At 42.6% G+C, this 19,419-nt stretch overlaps 1 protein-coding gene across 2 annotated transcripts; it reads left to right on the top strand.

Moving 5' to 3' along the window:
* The first annotated feature begins 32 nt into the window (after positions 1 to 32).
* med11 (mediator complex subunit 11) lies at positions 33 to 2,442 on the top strand. 2 transcript variants are annotated; one of them, XM_066722703.1, is made up of 4 exons: positions 33 to 140; positions 776 to 876; positions 1,273 to 1,403; positions 1,616 to 2,442. In XM_066722703.1, exons 2-4 carry the CDS (start codon positions 807 to 809, stop codon positions 1,757 to 1,759), a joined length of 345 nt encoding a protein of 114 aa, XP_066578800.1. In that variant the 5' UTR covers positions 33 to 140; positions 776 to 806; the 3' UTR covers positions 1,760 to 2,442. The 2 variants fall into 2 exon arrangements, with proteins under 2 accessions (XP_066578800.1, XP_066578801.1); XM_066722704.1 differs by having other exon boundaries at positions 59 to 140; positions 781 to 876.
* Positions 2,443 to 19,419: the final 16,977 nt, after the last annotated feature.

Genomic DNA, 19,419 nt, shown 5'->3' with positions numbered 1-19,419 from the left:
GTCTCTCTCTTTCCAGCTCCGCGTTTCGCGCTGCCGTGCGACGGAGGAGGTTTGTCCCTCGGTGCGCGCCGTGTCAGGTGACCGTGGCGGAAGCGCAGCGCAGCAGCTTCAGTGCAGGACCGTCCGGCAGCGCGACGCAGGTTTGTGTGAGAAACTCAATAAACGCGTCCATACAGTTGCGAAATGAACGTAATCGTTTCTAACCTGGACTGAAACAGTTTTCTGTCGCTAAACGCATTAAACTGGACTGCAGTTGTCTTTGTACTGTGCAGTATTGTCTAGTGGTTCTCATCCCTATTCTACCTTTTTTGTTCCAACCGAGCTCTCAGTGACTTAATTTAACCTTTAACGGAACGAATAATGTCCTAAATCTGTGCCTTTTCATTATTTTAAACAGTAGGGGTCTTAGGTTAAGTATATCATTGTATAAAGAACTTATTAAAGAACCAACTCTTTTATTAGTAGGGGCTCTTCCAGGACCTGATCCATCTCTCTGCCTGCTGTTTGTTTTGTTCCAACTGAGCTCTTAATTACTTAATTGAATCCTTAATTGAACTATCAATGAGAGAGCAAAACCTCTCCCTCACCCCCCTCTGTCTCAGTGCAATCTTACTGTATGCTAGTGTTTCTGTATTTAAACTTACAAACTCTCTCTTTCAGTGCCTCATTACTGTGCAGTAGTGTGTATTAACCCTCCCCCTCTCTTTCTTTCTCTCTCTCTCTTTTAGTAGTGTCTGTATTAACCGTTTCTCTCCCTCCCCCCTCTCTGTCTCAGTGCAGTGTTGGAGAGGCAGAAAGAGAGAGAGATGGCCAATGACAGACTGCGGGCCCTGGAGGACGTGGAGAAGGAGATCGCCGTCATTCTGCAGTGCGCAGGTCAGTGTGACGTCAACCCCCGAAAGCGTGACATCACCCCTGTAGGCACCGGCATCAACGTAGCAAAGTGGCTTTTCCCAAGACCTGTCTGTCTGATGTGGCACCTGCCGATCTCAAGCATATCTTCCATTCCCTTTCCTCCTTCCCTCTCCCTATTCATCAAGGCGAGCTTTTCTCATCAGTCTCCCAGGGGGGGTGTGGTGGGGAGCTGTGAACATGTGAGGCTGTATTGGATTAAATGGGGGCGGGGCTGGGTTGCGGAGGGGCTCTCCTTCATGACCAAGGGGTCGACACCATTCTAAGCACTGGATGAACAACGCAAACACTGCACCCCACATCTGGTGAGAGGGTGTGGGAGAGACGGTCTGTAACAGGGTCTCCCGCTTCCCCCTGCAGGGAACATTGTGCTGGAGCTCTCCAAGGAGAAGCACAACGCCAGCTTCCTGGACCGCCAGCTCACCCAGTTCAGCTCCTCGGTGAACCGCGTGGAGAACGAGCTGAGCGGCCAGATCCGCTACCTCACCCAGGTCAGGGAGAGAGAGAGAGAGAGAGATGTAGTGAGTGTGTGTGATAGAGAGACGCGGTGTGTGTGTGTGTGTGTGTGTGTGTGTGTGTGAGAGAGAGAGAGAGAGACACACGTAATGGGTGTGTGTGTATGAGATGTAGTGAATGTGTGCGAGAGAGAGACTGTGAGAGACCTTCACTGACACACCCTGCCACTCCCTCTCTCTCCCACCAGGTGGCGACCGGTCAGCCCCACGAGGGCTCCACCTACTCGGCCCGGAAGGACTGCCAGATGGCGCTGAACCGTGCAGAGTACGCCCGGGTCAAACTGGGAGAGCTGGGCCGCACATGCGAGATCATGCTGGACCCACAGACATAACACACAGACTGAACATGAAACACATACTCACACACAGCAATCACACACATTCAAACAGAAAGACTGACACGCATACACAGACACACACTCACTCAGAGACAGACACTCAAACACACAATTAAGACACTCCCACCTACACAGAAGTGGAGCCGGGGAGCCGCCCCCTGCCCCGACACGGTCGAGCACAGACAGAACCCCACAGACGCACATTGACGGGGGACCCGGGGGAGTGCGTTTGGCCCGGTTGGTCTCTAGTTGCTCAGCGACGGAGGATCTCGTCCAGGCTTTGGTTATTCAAGGATCCCAATCTGCTTCCGCTGCGGGACTGAATTGCTTGGCTCCAGAGCCCATGACACGCACACACACTGACACACACACACACACTGACACACACACACAGGGCTGGAGCTCAGGCTCGGGCACTAGGGCCAACATTTCTGACTTGTGACTGTTGTGTTTGTAAATATGCTGTAAATAGTGGCTGCATTTTTAAAATGGTTTGTTTTTGGTATACGGGGGGAAGCGTGAACTTAAGAGTTGCTGCAGCCAGGGAGACTTCACAGGGAAAGAGGGAGATGGGGGGAGGAAGGAGGAGAAGCCTGAAGAGAATGTGGAGGTCTTTTGCTCACTGAGAAATGTAGCAACCTTTATATACAAATAAATAAATATACAATCAAAATGAATTTGAATGCAGACATATTGTCAGTTTGTCCAGTGTGATGCGTGCTGATGTCATGTCCGGTTCTGTGCGCAGACTGCGCCAGCGTAGGGACTGGACCTAGCTAGGGGTCTGTCTGTCACCCAGAGCTGTTTCTATGTATAAGCGGCTGCTTAGGGCCCCCAGCCACTAGGGGGAACCCTAGCAAAAACTAATAATTAATAAATGGAATATATTTTCATTTATTTTCTATAATTGATCATAGTGATCAGTTTTCCGATTGGATTTTATTTTTAATCATGGAATCAAACGCAAGTTATGCTCTAGAAACCTCTCATCAATCTAGTTTTGGTATGTGTTGGGTGTAGTAGAAAAAAGAAAAAAAAATAGGATTGCGACGCAACCAAATTATAATGGCGGAAAAAGGACCAAGAACAAAAGCGTAAAAATACTGAAGGAAAAACAAGCACAAGAGAGGTTATTTGATTATGCTTTGTTTTTATTGCTGTACAGTAGCTTGCATGCTAACTGTTTCAATGATGATGACATTTATGTGTAGCTGTTTTTTTATTACTTTAACTGGACGGTCCAAGTTCACCTTACCTGCCACCAAACAGCATTTTATTATAGCATGGTGGCTGTATTTGCATCTGCAGCGAGTTATACCTTGAATAGGATCTGTAAGAGGTTTGATCTTATTTTCTTTTTTCTGCCTCTATGCTGTAACACTGCGACCTAGTCCTGCAGCATCAATGATCGTTAGCTAATTAGCTAGCACTGTAAACCCCAGTGTTTAAGTTTCGAACACATAGTTAAACACCTATCTCACACTTTTTAAATGCGTCAAGGCGTTCATTTTCTTGAACGTGTTTAGAAAATAAACTTGCTCATGTGTTTAGGAAATGAACACCCTGACGCATTGACACGTTTATTAAAATGCAGGTGTTCATAATCTAAACACCTGATGGAGATACCAATCTAATTGAACTGAAGAGCCGCTATTAATGTTTTGTGTGAACTGTATAATGTTTTATATTAATAATAGTATGCAGACCGAGCAAATGAGATTTATCGAGCTAGCACTTTGACTTCTGCTTATGATAAGAGGAACACCCAAACAGATCATAGCCCACAGTTGCCAGTTTGCTTAGTGTTCGTTTGTGGTTTCCTGTTCTTCTCTCAATGCTGAAGGCATTATAGTGACTGATTACCTCATCGTCCATCGTTAAAGAAAACTGAGATTGGGCAGTTTGTATGCCGTAACAGGAAAACACCTGCTTCCATGAAGACCCCCCTCCTCAGGAAGACCACCACACACATTACAAGGGTCAGGGCCCTGACCTCAAGACAACACTTTGGGAAACCTGTGACTGACCCTGCAGAACCACATGCTATGCATTGTATAAAAACTGTCCACTTCTGCTGTTCAGACTCTCAGGCCTGGCATGTAAAATAAATAAATGTATCCTCATCCTGTATCATCCTGCATCAAGACTGGGTTCTTCAGAACTATACAGAATTAAACGTTTATCATGATAACTAAATATAATTAAGCCACATGTTGATTATTAAATATTAAACGTTTGTTATAAAACAATGAAATACAGATTTGTATTGATATATATATATATATATAAGCCACAACACACCTGTATGTTCAAAATGGTTTTATTAGATATAGAAAAAACTAGAGAACAATGGTTTGTAATAAGACTAACAAGTGACAATGACGATTACAACAATAACAATATTTACAATGTCTCTATGTAATAATAAGTGACAGTGACAATGACAATAATAACAATAACAATATTTTATCTTCAACTATTTGTGATTTGATTCATACATTTGATTATACAAAATTGAATGAGGTGATTTTTTGGGGGAAAGAAACTTGTATTTGTTGGATTTTGATTTTGTATGTGGATCATTTAAGATAAAATGTTGTAGAAACATTACCTGGGGTACAAAATATAATGTACCCAGGTGCACCATGACAGCATCCAGACAGGTTTTGGCCTGGCAGGAAGTGATGTTTGTGTCTCCTACCACAGCAGCTTCTTGGAGTTCTTGTCCAAAAAAAAGAGATGTGGAGCCTCTTCCTCTGCTGTTTCCATGTACGATGATCACGTGTCAGATGGTTAACCCTGTAAAATGTACACATATTAAGATTAAGTTCCAATCGACATCATACGTTACACACACGTACATTGACAGACAGAGATAAGAAAAAATAAAGGCTAAGGTTTATCTGTCATTTTTGCTTAATTTCATTCAGAACCGAGTCTTTATTATTTTCAGATAAATCTTTTACAGTACATTAAAGCTTTGTAAAGTTTACTATTTTCTGTTTTGTATTATTATCTGAAAATCTTACAAAATCTTTAGAAACTGCACAGATTGGGTGATTCCTCACATACTGTAGGAATAAGATAAACCACACATTATTTATGATCAAGGTTCAGAAGACTTGAAAAAAGCCATACTTGCATCAATACATCATTTAAAGCTCATTATATAATAGGAACTCCAGTAAAGGGACAAAGCTGACTGTTCTGGAGATCTGTCTGTAGGTCAGTGGATGGTGGATCTTTTTTTTCATTTGTTTAGGTGGGTTTTCAGTGTAGCATGTTTTAAGTAACTTAATATCTAACACCAACATTTTACCTTAAATGTTTTGAATAATCATGAATAGACATGTATACCTTGTGAACAGAGACAACTGCAGATGTCTTTACTCCTCTTCCTTTGTCAAACTTAGTTTGTTCCTTGATGTATATTTAAACTGGAAGCAGAAACAAAAACAAACCATGTATACCAATTCAAGCACAAGGATGCCTAGAAACAGTTACAGCAATAACACTATAGTCTGGGTCATGGTCACAAAACTAAAAAAATAAAAGTAGAAATTTCTCAGTGGGGGGCTGTCTGGGCCATTCTCCTCTGTGTTGCTCTGTGTGGGGGGCGCTGCCTCTCCAATGCTGCCAGCTGGCTGTGTCTGAGTCTGGAGTCTGATCTGAGCTTTCTGAGCAGCTCCTGTCTGGTGTTGGACAGTTCTGTTTGGAGATGTTAGTTTTGTTGTTGCAGGTCACAAAGTTGCCTCTTTAGGCTGGATATTGTGGCCCAGTGGTCATTTTTCAATTTGCATGTCAGGCGTCTCCAGTGCAGTGAGGATCTTTTGTTTGAATTCAGTGAATTCAGCTGCCAGACTGGAGAGGCATTCTTTAAGGGGCCTGATTCTGGGTGACTGTGGGCCAGGTGTTGATGGCCCATTATCTGGGCTATTGTCTGTTTATGGCTCTGGCTGCGTAGTGTCTCTGCTTGGATGGAGCGTCTCCGGAGTCTCAGGAATGCAACTCTTGTTAGTTTCTGCCTGTAACCTGATTTTCGTGAAGGTTTTTTCGAATTGTTCCAGGCTGGATCAGCACTGTCCCGGTGTTGTACAGGTGTATTATGAGTGTTGTGTTGTCCGGGATGCCGTCCTCATGAGTTGTCAGCTGGCGGCCGGTCTTGTTGCCCTGCTTCTTGGCGTGCGGGTAGTGGTCACTGAGCGTGGCGTGCCAGGTGTTTGGGTGGTCTGTGTGGAAGACCAGGTTGGTTTGGTCTTCGTTTCTCCAGTTGCGCTGTAGTCGGCGATCATCGTCTCCGGTGTTTCCCTCCGGTATCGCTGTTTGAATGCGTTCTTCCCCGGCACGCTCCTCAGCCCCTTCGGGTACATGATCTCACGGCTGCCCAATGCTGTCTGCATCCTTGTCAGGGTTCCCTAGCCCTGACCCTCTATCTGCACTAGATGCCGCTGTTCCCCTGCCTTTTCTTTCTCCTCTCACTGTTTCCATCTGTCACTCTTCCACTTAACATTCCTCCACACCCATGTGCACGCTTGTTCTTTCCCTCTGCTCCCATTAGTACTGCACCTCCCATCCTGGTTTCTCATCCCCTTCTTAAACCCCTCACTGCCCTCACTCGGGGCAAAGTGTCGCCAGTTCAGCCTGCTTCACTAATTTATGCCTGATATCAATCCATGCCATCTTTTGGAAATGCCGGTTGGCCTGGGTTCGTAGCTCTGTTTCGGGATTTCGGCTCTCGCCCGCTTCAAAGGGGTTTATGACTTCCAAGCCATATTCCCCAGACGTTTTCACAGCAGGGATTCCAAGCCATTTGGCCCATTCTAGGTGAGCCGACTCCCAAGACTGTCACTTTGACGTAGAACAGTTCATGGGCCGATGAGCTCGGGAATTCTGGTAACTTTGGGGGAGAGGTCTTCTTTAGATCAGAGCTCCAGCTCAGGGCTAGAATGCTCTTATCACAATGCTCTTAACGCTACACCCCACAAGAGCTGCAGTTTTGGAGATGCTCTGACCCAGTCGTCTAGCCATCACAATCTGGCTCTTGTCAAAGTCGCTCAGATCCTCACGCTGCCCATTTTTCCTGCTTCTAACACATCAACTTTGAGGACAAAATGTTCACTTGCTGCCTAATATTTCCCACCCACTGACAGGTGCCATGATAACGAGATTATCAGTGTTATTCACTTCACCTGTCAGTGGTCATAATGTTATGGCTGATCGGTGTATATAGATGTATATATATATATAATCCAATCTGAAAACTGATCACTGTGATCAATTACAGAAACTAATGGAAAATATATTCAATTTTTTCATTATTAGTTTTTGCTAGGGGGAATATATTTTCCATTATTTTCTGTAATTGATCACAGTGATCGGTACAATTTGAAGTTGAAAAATAGTTTCAAACAGAGCTACTGTAGAACAATCAACCAAACAAACAAAAAGCACAACAGGAAGCGTTTTAAAAAAGCTGATCACAATGCTGTTCATTAATGTACCTAGATTCACAGACATTGTACAGACATTACATTAAAACAACTCAATGTTAAAATGTAGCATTGTTTATGATTCATTGGATTTTCAAGCTGCAAAAGGCCTGACTGATGCAGGTTCAGCAACAACACAAACTGCTCATTGTATTTAGTTTTTTCATATTGGTACTTTCAGGGCTGCCTGCACTTCCCATAGTATCCTGTTGTTTTTAATAACTACTGTCAGGGGCGCCATGCAGCTGAATGTTTTTTTGTTTTTTAGGGGGGTATCGTAAGTCTTTTGAAATGTAAGTGTACTTTAATGTACTGCTCTACATACTTATTAAATAGTATTTCTGATACCAGTTACTGTTGAAACATCTTCGCTTGGGTTTCGCTAAGGAGTCGGACCCTTTCTTATATTAATCTCTTGCCAGTCGATCTTTTGGCATGATGAAATTGTACTGTACGGCGAACTATAAGAACAATTGAGTAAATAAATATTATTGCAACTGAGCTTTTTAGTCCCACTAAACAGTAATCACTCGTTAGACCACCTCCTACCTGTCTGACCCTCACTGGTGCTGCTACTGCTGATACTACAGCTGCTTCAGGGAGACGTCTCTCTCAGGGTTTAAAATAAATACATTGAATATGCTTTAATATATCTTATACTTTAATAAGTTGTTGCCATTCATTTAAGCAACAAATACTGAATGTACGGATGTGAATAATTCTGAAGGCAACTGTACCTGTTGGCCTAGTTAGTATCACTAGATGTAACATTTTGTGTTCTTCTCGTTTAACTTAAGTTTAGGAATTGAAAGGCAGGAAAAGCACCTGAACACTTTAATAACCAAGTACCAAAAGTAACACAGTTATACAAAAAACATCATTTAATACCTTTACTATATTTGAAAAATAATGTAGCATTTTTGTAAAAACACATTTATTGACTCACGTGTTGTCAATCCATTATAAAACAATAGTACGAGAGATAAAACAACGCCTATTTTAATGTACTTAAAAATTGTTTTAAGCAGATTGCTTACTGATATGAAACAGAACATTACTACAAAAATATGAAATTTGGGTAAAACAAAAACAAACCAAAAACTGGACAATATATATGCTTCAGACTGCCACGAAAAAGCAGGATGAACTACAATGAAATGCCCAAACAAAGGAATGTTTAAAGCCTGTTGTCATAATCAAAGTGTTGATCAGGGTGTGATGTTCTGTACCTGCTGTCTTGCACACAAAGTGCCACAGAAACACCGGCGCCACCAGGTACACACTCGATGACGCGCATGCGCTGATTAAGGGGCTGCCGCTAAATTGCAGTTATCTTAGTTACTGAAATGTTTGTACATAGGTTTGAGAAAAAAATTGAAATAATTTGGGGGGGGGGGGCAGGTGCCCCGTGCTGCCACTGACTCCTGTGATTCCTGTGTTAGTTGTGTTTTCAGGTCTTTGCTGGGAGCAGCTCTGCAAGATCTGCTACAGAACAGTTAGTAAATGAGTTGCTTTCTATAAGACGTGAGGAAATAGAGGCTCCACTGTATTGCTGGAAACTCAATTCCACCAAAGATCCTATCCTTGCTGTTTTTCTTTGAATTCTGTACATCTGTGTTTATTTGCAGTGCTACACTCAACCGTCTCACCCACGAGCTCATTCACATGCTTGTACATCTGGCAAATATTGTTTACAAGTCTTGTTCTAAGTTCAGGTAAAGAAAAAACTCATAAGTGTGATGTAGTAGATAGTGAGCTGCTGCAACTAGTCTTTTTCTGTGAGAAATTGAAATGTGCCTCTTGTGCTGCAAGACAGTCTTGTTGTTTTGTTAAAAACAGTATCATTGTTTTCAATCCTTCCAAGAGCACTTCTAGGACTCCCCCTGTATATGAACATCTGACCGAGTCATAAGAGATGTGCTTTGAGAAAAGTAAGTTTAGAAAGAACTTGATGTTTTCCTTAAACTCATCCCTGCAGTAGAGCAGATGACAGATAGGGTTTCAGAAGTGAAAAAGTTCTGTCACAAAAATTAATCTAATTTTTTTTTTTTTGGTTTCTTGTGAATTTAAACTATCGATATATGTATTCATCACACTTTTATGTATTTTTTATAGCTTGATTGATAAGTGCGATACCATAAGTAACGCATAAGCATTGAAATATATTGTTGTCCAAAAATCCAGTGCTATGGAAACATTCCCATGTTTGCTTGTGTTTTGGTTTGTTTTCTATTGGGGTTTTATTTATGTTGTAGGACATCAATACGTTTTCCATCTAAATCAAAAGAGACAGTGAGTGACTGGGTTTTATTTATTTTTTATTGTTACTAGAAACAGACATTAACCATATCCCCCCCACCCCCCTCAGCTGTATTTAAATTAGCAAAATAGACTTAAATAGCTGAGTAACTCAACAGCAGAGTCTCATGCAACATGAGTGTAGTTGAGCTGTGGATCTTTCTAAAATAATATCTTAAAAGTGATCAAGCCATATAGAAGAAAATGAAATGGACATTTCTACCATCATCCCTGCCAGGAACAGCTTCCTGGAATGTGATGATGAGATTAATTTTGAATCATTAGCCAGTAGGAAGATCTCAGGAGAGAGAGGCACCTTCACACCCAGAAGAGGACTCGTAATGGAGACCACGAATCTCCAAAAAGTAACAACCTTTGGGCACTCCCAGAACATATGCACATAGGTACCTGTCACTCCCAAGGCACAAGCCTGGCACAGAGGGTCGACACTAATTTTCATCTGAAATGCCCTGAGAGGAGTAGCATAGAATTTTTGAGCCAATTCAAAGTGACTGAGCTGATGAGACAAATGTTTGGATGAAGTAAAGATGTTTTCCCAAATAGTGCTCCAGTCAGGTGTAACAGCATTTGTACTTCACTCCCTGTCCCATATGGACATCATTGGAAGGGTCGTAGTATAGATTAGAAAAAGCACAGGCCCTAGTACTGATCCCTGTGGAACTCCACTAACAACCTCACTCCAGTTAGAAGCAACTCCTCTAATCGACACCCTCTGTTTCCTAGACATCAACCAGTTCATAATCCATCTACTTACATTACCCTGAATGCCTACAGCTTCCAATTTGAGGATCAGTCTTTGGTGTGGAACCTTATCAAAAGCTTTCTGAAAATCTAAGTGTATCATATCATCTGATCTACAGCTGAAATTCTAATAAATTAGTAAGACATGATCTGCCTCATCTAAACCCGTGTTGACTATCTCCAAGAATATGGTTATCATTAAGATGCTCCTCTATTTTCTGTCTAATCATTTTTCCCAACATTTTACAGGTGATGCAGGTGAGACTGATTGGTCTGTAATTTCCTGGCTCAGTTTTGTCCTCTTTCTTGTGGATTGGTATGACATTTGCTGTCTTCCAGTCAGTTGGCACATCCCCTGTTCTAAGTGTCATTTGGAATATTTGAGTTAGCGGCCTATAAATAATTTCCCTCATTTCTTTAAGTACTGTTGGAAATATCCCATCTGACCCAGGTGATTTGTTGATCTCTTGATCTCTTGCTGTTGTAGTATTGAGAAAAACTCTTTGCATTAGTTTTAGCTCCAAGAGCTATGTTTCTTTCTATTTCTCTCTTTGCTTTCCTGATCCCTTTCTTAAGATCTCTTTGCAGCTCAACATATTCTATGCATTTTGTTTCGTCTCTGTCCCTTTTGTATGCGCTCTACAACATTTTCTTTCTCTTGATATTTTTTTGCATACCTCTGTTAAAACATTTTGGCCAGTGTTTTTTTGGCCCTCAATTTGTTAAGTTTTGGTACAGATTTCTCCTGAGCCTCGAGTAGTATATTCTTAAAATATACCCATCCATTTTCATCTGACTCTGTATCCAGTGTGCTCCAGTCTACCTCTTCTAAGTGCCGCCTCATACCTTCAAGTTTTCTTTTCTGAAATTGTAGACCATTGTTTTAGACTTTGTCCTTGTTTTTGTAAAGAATGCCTCAAAGCTAACCATGTTGTGATCACAGTTTACCAATGGTTCTCTAACTTGTGTCCCTCTGACTCTGTCTTGGTCATTTGAAAAGATCAAGTCAATACATGCGCTCTCTCTGGTTGGTTCCTTGACAAATTGAGTTAGAAAGCAGTCATTTACCATCTCAACCATTTCTATTTCTGCTTCTCTAGTCCCCACTGGGCTTTCCCAGTCTATGTTTGGGAAATTGAAATCCCCCATTATAACAGCCACATCCTTGCTACATGCAGTCCTGATTACACTGTACAATGCAGCATCTTTCTGAATATCTGAGTTTGGTGGCCTGTAACACTGCTACCACTAATCCTCCAGATCTCTTGTTCAAAAGTTTCACCCACAAGGATTCTGTTCCGTTACTGGGATCTAATTTTAGTTCTTCTGCCTCAATGTCATTTTTCACATATAATGCTACCCCACCCCCTCTTCGATTTTGCCTGTCTCTCCTAAACTGTGTGTATCCTTCCAACTTGTATTCATCCCCATCATTTTCTGTAAACCATGTTTCTGTCACACCTACAACATCATAGTCACCCACCAGCACTGTGGCTTCCAAGTCTAACATCTTGTTCCTTATACTCCTGGCATTGAGGTACAAACATTTCAGCACTTTCCTACTAGCGGGTTCCCTTTGTTTTCTTTCCTTAGAGGAACATCTGCCATTGTCAGAGCTCCCTGCCCCCCTGGTCCCTAGTTTAAATGATTCTCAATTTCTCTGCACATACGCTCTCCCAGTGCATTAGCCCCCCTTCTGTTTAGATGTAGACCATCTGGTTTGAACAGGTCCCATGTATTCCAGAAGAAAGACCAATGCTCCATAAACCTAAACCCCTCTTCCCTACACCAAGCATTCAACCACGTGTTAAACTTTCTAATCTCTGCCTCTCCCTTGCCTGGCACGTGGTACCGGAAGTATTTCGGAGAAAACTACCGTGGAGGTTCTGCTCTTTAGTTTTGTTCCTAACTCTTTAAATTTGTCTTGCAGAACCTCTGCCCTTCCTTTTCCTATGTCATTGGTTCCAATGTGTACCATGACCAGTGGATTCCCCCGGCTTTGGCCAGTAGCCCGTCTACTAGTTTAGGGAGATCTGCAACCTGAGCACCAGGCAGGCAAGATACCATGCGGGTCTCCTTATCACTAGAACACACTGTGTGATCTACACCTCTAAGAATTGAGTCTCCTACTATAACTACCTCCCTCTTCTGGGGGGAGTGGGCACCATGGTGCTCTGGTGCTCAACTGCCCCCCATCACCCTCTGAGCTGTCACTGTTCAACTCGGTCTCCAGCAGTTGGAACCTGTTGGGCAATTCAAGCTCTTGGGGTGTCTCTAGGGGTTGTGCACGCCCTTTTCTGCGGTTACGACCTACTGTAACCCAGCAGTTCTCTACGCTGTCCTGCTCTAAGGTCTCAACTCTCCTAGGTTTTGGCGTGCACACCATCTCTCTCATGGGCTGATTGACCAATTCTTCTATATCCCTAATACAGCACAGATCGACAACCTGAGATAATCCAGAAAGGCAATCATTCTGCAAACCTAACACTGTAGTGGCCACATGCTTTTAAATGTTAATTAATTTATTTATTTATTTTCCCACCTAAGTCTCTTGGTTTCAGATCCCTAGTCAACTGCTTAACTTTTTGTCACCAAGATGCAGCGCAGCTCTCGCTCAACAGCTGCTTTAAGTAGCTTTTGTCTACCTTTCCCCAATTCACACCTAACTGGCCCAACCTGGCTCCTCCTGCAACACAATTCCTGCTAGTCCTAGACAAAATCTCCCTTCTACAGCCTATTTACTTTCACCAACTCAGCAGCTGAACTGAATTGACTTCAATTTAGGCAAACTACATACAATTGCTAACTGCAATTAAGGCAAACTTAAAATAAAATGAGCAATGCTAAGACTGGTCTGAAACTAGTCAAACAACAAGATGGCTACCTCTCACCTGTACTCTCCTGTCTCTCTCTGTGGCAACATGTAAATACTTCTGTTTATTTCTTGGTCTCAACAGCTGCTTTAAGTAGCTTTTGTTCTTGCGTGTCTGACTTTGGGACCACCACAGCATCTAACACTTGATCAAATAACTGATTGTAATCACCTGCCAATATAATAGGGATATTTGTCAGAGCCGGGTCCTGCCGTGGTTAACTTTCAGAACAACAGGAGACACCAGGAAATGTTCTGCTCTGTGGGGGCAGAGCCTTGCCCTGACCGGTCCAAACGCCTTTCTCTTCACAGCAGTGACAGCAGAGTAATCCACATAGATGGCTAATTTCCGACTTGGACAATAACTGCATCTGATTTGCGACCAGCTTGAAGGCTGTGCTCTCTGTCAGTGTAACAGAGGCACTGTATAATCAAAGTGCAAGGACGGCTGGACTCTTTGGAGCATCGGAATAGGGTCTGTGTGCTCTGCTCAATACGGGAGCCTTTTGGTTGCAGATCTGGGAACCAATGAGGGATTAGTTGTTGAAAAAAATGAACTGGTTCATTGCCCTCCACTCCCTCCGTTAGTTGCAGCAACAGTTTCTGCCTCAATATCCGCCAACTTGTCTTGCATTGTGTCAATACGAGCATTGCATTGATGAAGATCAGCTTTTTGTTGATCTTCCACCGACATGGACATGGGATGGTCACTGGATCTCCGGGTTTCATTTTCTTAATTGCATACATACTGTATCTGTTATGTATGATTTATTAATAGTGCTATTGGGGTTTTATTAATGTTGTAGGACAAGTATTTGATCTAAATCAAACAGACAGTAAGTGACTGGGTATTATTTTCTTAATTGAATACATATTGTATCTGTTATGCATGATTATTTTATAGCTTTGAAGGGCTCTAAGGGGTTTTATTTATGTAATTTGCAAGGGAATGTGTAAAATGTAATTGACTTATTTTCCGTGATTAATTGCCGGGATGCCCTTATTCTGATCTGCTCTCCTGTCTTGTACTCCTTCAGGAGCTGGAGAAGACACTGCCCTCCCTGACTCTGGGAAAAGGTCTCCCACTGAGCAGCAGCCCTGTGAGCAGGAGTGGGGCTCCAGTCTGAGGCAGGACACAGAGCCCACAGCTACTGAAGACAACAAGAGTCTGTCTGAGCAGCACAGGAGCAGACACGGTGAAATGGAGCTCAGTGGACTGGAGTCTGGCCACATGGCGGAACCACAGACTGTGGGTTTAACACAGGGACTCAGGGCACTGGGATCTGAGTGTGGACCCAGTGCAGCTGGTGCTGAGCCAGACTCTACCAGTACACAGTGTGAGCCCAGTGTTGCGTCTGTTCACATTAAGACAGAGGACAATGAACTGGAGTGGGAAATGCATACGGTTTTGAAAGATGAACTCTGTGATCTTATACTAGAGAATATTACAGGAGGCCTCTGTAAACTGGAACCACAGCTCCCAGTAGATGGACTGTGTGACACTGACCCGGTTGCCTTGAGGACGGGGCTCAGTGGAGGCAGTGACAGTACAGTGAGGGGTGAGAGCCCATCTTCACAGGGCAGACAGCTGGGTCCTGGACCCTCCAGCTCTGACTCTCACCCCTCAAACACAACTTGGAAACATCGAGGCTGCCATCACTGCCCCCAGTGTGAGAAAACGTATAGGAACTTTGGAAGCTTAAAAAAACACCAATGCATTCCTAGAGGGAAAAGAGTGCACTGCTGCAGCCTGTGTGGGAAGAGCTTCAGTCAGGCAGCAAAACTGACAATTCACCAGCGCATTCACACAGGAGAGAAACCGTACAGCTGCACCCAGTGTGGGAAGGGCTTTAGTAAATCAGAAAGCCTTAAACCTCATCAGCGCGTCCACACAGGGGAGAAACCGTACAACTGTTCCCAGTGTGGGAAGAACTTCAGATGGACATCAAGCCTTAAACGTCACCAGTGCATTCACACAGGAGAGAAACTAAACAGCAGCTCCTAGAGTGGGAAGAGCCTCAGTTAAGCAAGCAACCTTTAATCTCAGCAGTGTATTCATACTAGAGATAATCTGCACTGGATTAGATTTGTAAATTTAAATTACACAAACAGTTATGTTAATAGTTATATGTATCAGTGCCATGTGTATCATCATATTGTAATACTCAGCCAGCTCCTTTACTGTCCAGAAAAATCATGTCAACGTGGTGGGGGAGTAATTTTTGGACAACTACATCTCCATTTGACACCCCAAAAGAGGCCGTCCAAGTCAAACCACAGGACAGGAGTGTGAAGCAGCTGATCAGAGCAGATCTTTGTCAGGCACAGCAGTTAGACATCAGTGTTTGTCTGGAAATTCACACAGTTCTGTGTCTGACTCCATTCTCCAGCAGTGAACGGCACTAATCTGTACCACACATTAAGTACATTACTATGGTGAAATACTGATGCAGTTATTGATACTTTATTATGTATTAAATGTACCATAACTCTGCTGCAGTTCTTTCTGTTGGGTGAATAAGCTAATAAACGTAAGTCAATGTTTTTGCTTGATTGTGAGTATGGTAAGCATCAAATATGTGAAGAAAAACAGCATGCTTTTAAAATCACAACCAGAAATCGATCTTTTTCTATCTCTGAAATCAGCTGCAATATAGCCGTGATGAGACGATGCAAGAAGCAGAAATGAACTCAGAGAGTTGTATTTACTCAACTCACACTCCGTTACTTTAGAATTGCGATGGGTGTGTAATTTAAGATCAGCTCCCAGATTGAATGTAGGTTTAAAATTCTTGCTTTACTAAGCAAGGTGATTTGTTTGTATTTAACTAAGTTTTTATAATTAAACATTCCATCAGGTCTCCTGATTTAAACAGAGAAACATACACTTTTACAGTACTTTTATTTATATGTGTGTAATAATCGAAGTTTTGTTTAAATTGAAGGAATGGTTCATTGATTTGCAGTCAATCAGATACTTCAACAATAATCAAATGGTGTACTTGTGTACTTACAATATTGCCCCAGAATAGATGAATTAATGTTTTCTTTATATATTACCCTTTCTTTTATGTATGTATTTATTTATTTTTGTATTCATTTTAATGATATTCTTCTTACCATTATTATCAATGTTGGTATGCATGGAGCCATTACCAGAATCCCTGTAACAGGTACAATTATTGTGCTGGTTCGTGTCGCACACAGTTTCATATAAGGGCGTGACGTCACACTTGGCCAGATTCTTGAGTTCTGCCCTCTGTCATAGTGTTTGAAGTTTGAGTGCAATCCCTGCAGCAGTTCTGGTTATTTTAATAGCCTCAAAACTAATATTACATTTTTGCTATTGCTGGGGTGGAGGAAGAAAAACAAATCTTACAATAACAGAGTTAGCCAGGATAACTTTCAGGATAACTTAAGAAAACTCTGGCTTTTTCTGTTGTTCTGCAAGCGTAAAGTCCTGCTGAGTACATTTCTTTGAAAGAGCTTCAGAGTTCAATGGCTGAGATGGGAGAAAATGTGCATCAGTCAATAATATCCAGAGCACTTCACAAAACAAGCCTGTATAATAGGGGGGCAAGACAGAAGCAAACAAAACCCCATTAAAGCCAGTAGATACAACAAACAATGGTTCAAGAATCAGATGAACAGTTTTATCAGCAGTGCAACTCAAACTGGCATCTCCATGTTAACACTTATAACAGTTTAAAAAAATAACCTTTTCCCGGCAGCTAAAGACTTAAAACTGGGATGAAAATTCACCTTTCAGCTGGACAGTTTTCCAAAGCCAAAGCCACACTGGAGTGGCTTCAGAATATGAAAGTGAATGTCAAAGTCCTGATTTGAATCCTATTGAAAATCTGTGGAAAGACTTAAAAACTGCCGTCCATAAGCAATCCCCAGGCAACTTGAAAGAGCTTGAGCAAATCTACCAAGAAGCAAACATTGCACCAAGTCGGTGTGTAAGGTTGGTAAAGACTAACCCCAAAGACTTCCAGTGGTATAAGAATTACTAGTATTGATCACTATGTATATTGAACTTAACAACATTTATTAGTTTTGGCTCATACAGGGTCTGTGTGCATCTGATTTTTTGAATGTGTCTTGAGAAGTCTGTAGCAGACAGAGACACTCAGTTCTCAAAACATATGATCTCCCTTGCCTTGACACTTTATGTTGAGGAGGTAGACATGGATATATTAAAAAAAAAAAACATTGCTGTTGTTTTTGAGAGTTTTCCACAAGGTTACAGAAGTGGTGAGGTAGAAATATACCACAGGGTTTGGCATATCTATTCTTAAGCCATACTGTTCATTATTCAGTAGACAACATAATTGGTTAGCCTTGCATATTAGTATTTAATGAATATTAATTGATTCTTCCAAAGTATCCCCATTGTTACGTGCCCTTACGTAAGTGCGTGTACGTGTACTGGCGTGTACTGTGTTCTGTTGTCTTCCCTATCCCTATTGTACGCAGGTGTCCGCCATTTTGTGTTGCTACCCTGTTTGTTTGTGTAAAGCTAACTTTGTGATTGATTGTGTTTTCCTCGTGTATTACCTACTGTTTTCTTCTCTGTTTTGGCTTTGTCACATTGTAAACAGTTATTGACTTTTGTTCAGGGGAAAACGGGTAGATGGGTGAAATACCCATGGGTTTACACATTTACACGTAGGGATATATGTTGTCTTGTGCATTAGCTATTTAGGTTGGGGTGGTTTAGTTCTAGTTTAGTTCGTGTAGACGGTTAGGGTTTATTCCAAACATAAGTCAGGTAGTGGATTCCCTTCTAGATTAGCTTAGTGTGTATTTGTTTATTATTTGTATTACTATTATCATGTCTATTTTGGAATATTGTTCATACTTGTATATACTTCCCTCCCATTTGTAAATAAACCCTTTTTGTATATAGTTGACTCTTAGTGTTGGTATTATCACTCTCTTAGTGTAGTGTTAGTGAACACTGTGCTTACCTTTATTTCAATAAGCAGTCAGTTTATGTGCCTGTATTCATCTTCAGCAGTCCAGTCTGTGTGTGTGTGTGTGTGTGTGTGTGTCTGTCTGTCTCTGTCTCTCTCTCTCTCTCTCTCTTATCACTCTCTCTCACCCCCATCTCTATCTATTCCTCACTCTCTCTTTCTCTCTCTTTCTGCATTTCAGAGTGTTTTCATTGCTATGGGGAGCGCTTATCCTGCCTCACCCCTCTCCCTGTCACACTGGAGGACCACCTCCCAAGGATGGCAGCCCCCGCCTCAGCGACCCCTAGACCCGGCAGCCCGGGGGATGAGATCTTCTCGTTGCCCATCATTGTTCCTGACTACTCGCCCACACTGGCTCTCTCACACATCAGGCTGCGGTGATGCACTGCGATTGCACCGCACTCCCTCTCTCTCTCTCTCTCCCCCTCTCTGCCTCTCCCTGTGTTCTGCCACAGGGGCGGACTAGGACCAGAACTCAGCCCTGGCATTTTAGCCACACCAACCCCCCCATACTCAAACCATAAACAACCATCAGTTTACCCCCCCCCCCCACTGGCCTCCTCCCGCCCTGCCCCCTCAACGTTTAATTTGACCGTTGATAAATAGTAATTTGGTTTGACCAGCACTTTTAGAACATATTTAAGACAAATATTACAAACACAACTGGAGACACAACTCCCCACTATAGGTGTACCTCTCTGTTGTGCTGCCTGTCCCTGTATATTAGTTCCCCCAACCCTAAGTGTTAATTACTATTACTATTACGAGTCAACATAACATGGACCTGGCAGCACATTTGTGCACCTCTGTCTTCTGTGTACCCCCACTGCACTCACCTCTCTGTCTCTGCTGAGTTGAGCATCATTGGGACTGTTACAAACTCTCCCCTTGGCCTAGGAGCTAGAGGTAGAAAGTGTGGGTGGGAATGTGCACCATAATGTAGAGACAGAATGGGGCCACATACAATGCAGTAAAATAATAAATAAAACTCGATGTTACCCTATGTAAGCAGCACCCCTCCGCCCACAATCTTGTTGGGACACAATCGACATTGGGCACGGATTGTGAGAGGCTCACTCCGCAGGGCGAGGGTGTGTAGAGACCGGGCAGCTCCTCTAGCTCACCCCGATGATGCTCTCTATGAAAGATATAAATTCTCATCTGAGGGAATTCAGTATCTTTGCCAGTTTCTAGGGCCAGACGTGTCAATGCCACTCACTGGAGTGATGCCCACACTGTTGAACAGACAGTGTG

The sequence above is a fragment of the Amia ocellicauda genome, chromosome 14 (genome assembly GCF_036373705.1).
Source record: "Amia ocellicauda isolate fAmiCal2 chromosome 14, fAmiCal2.hap1, whole genome shotgun sequence".
NCBI lineage: Eukaryota > Metazoa > Chordata > Actinopteri > Amiiformes > Amiidae > Amia > Amia ocellicauda.
This window is presented reverse-complemented; position numbering and strand designations above follow the sequence as displayed.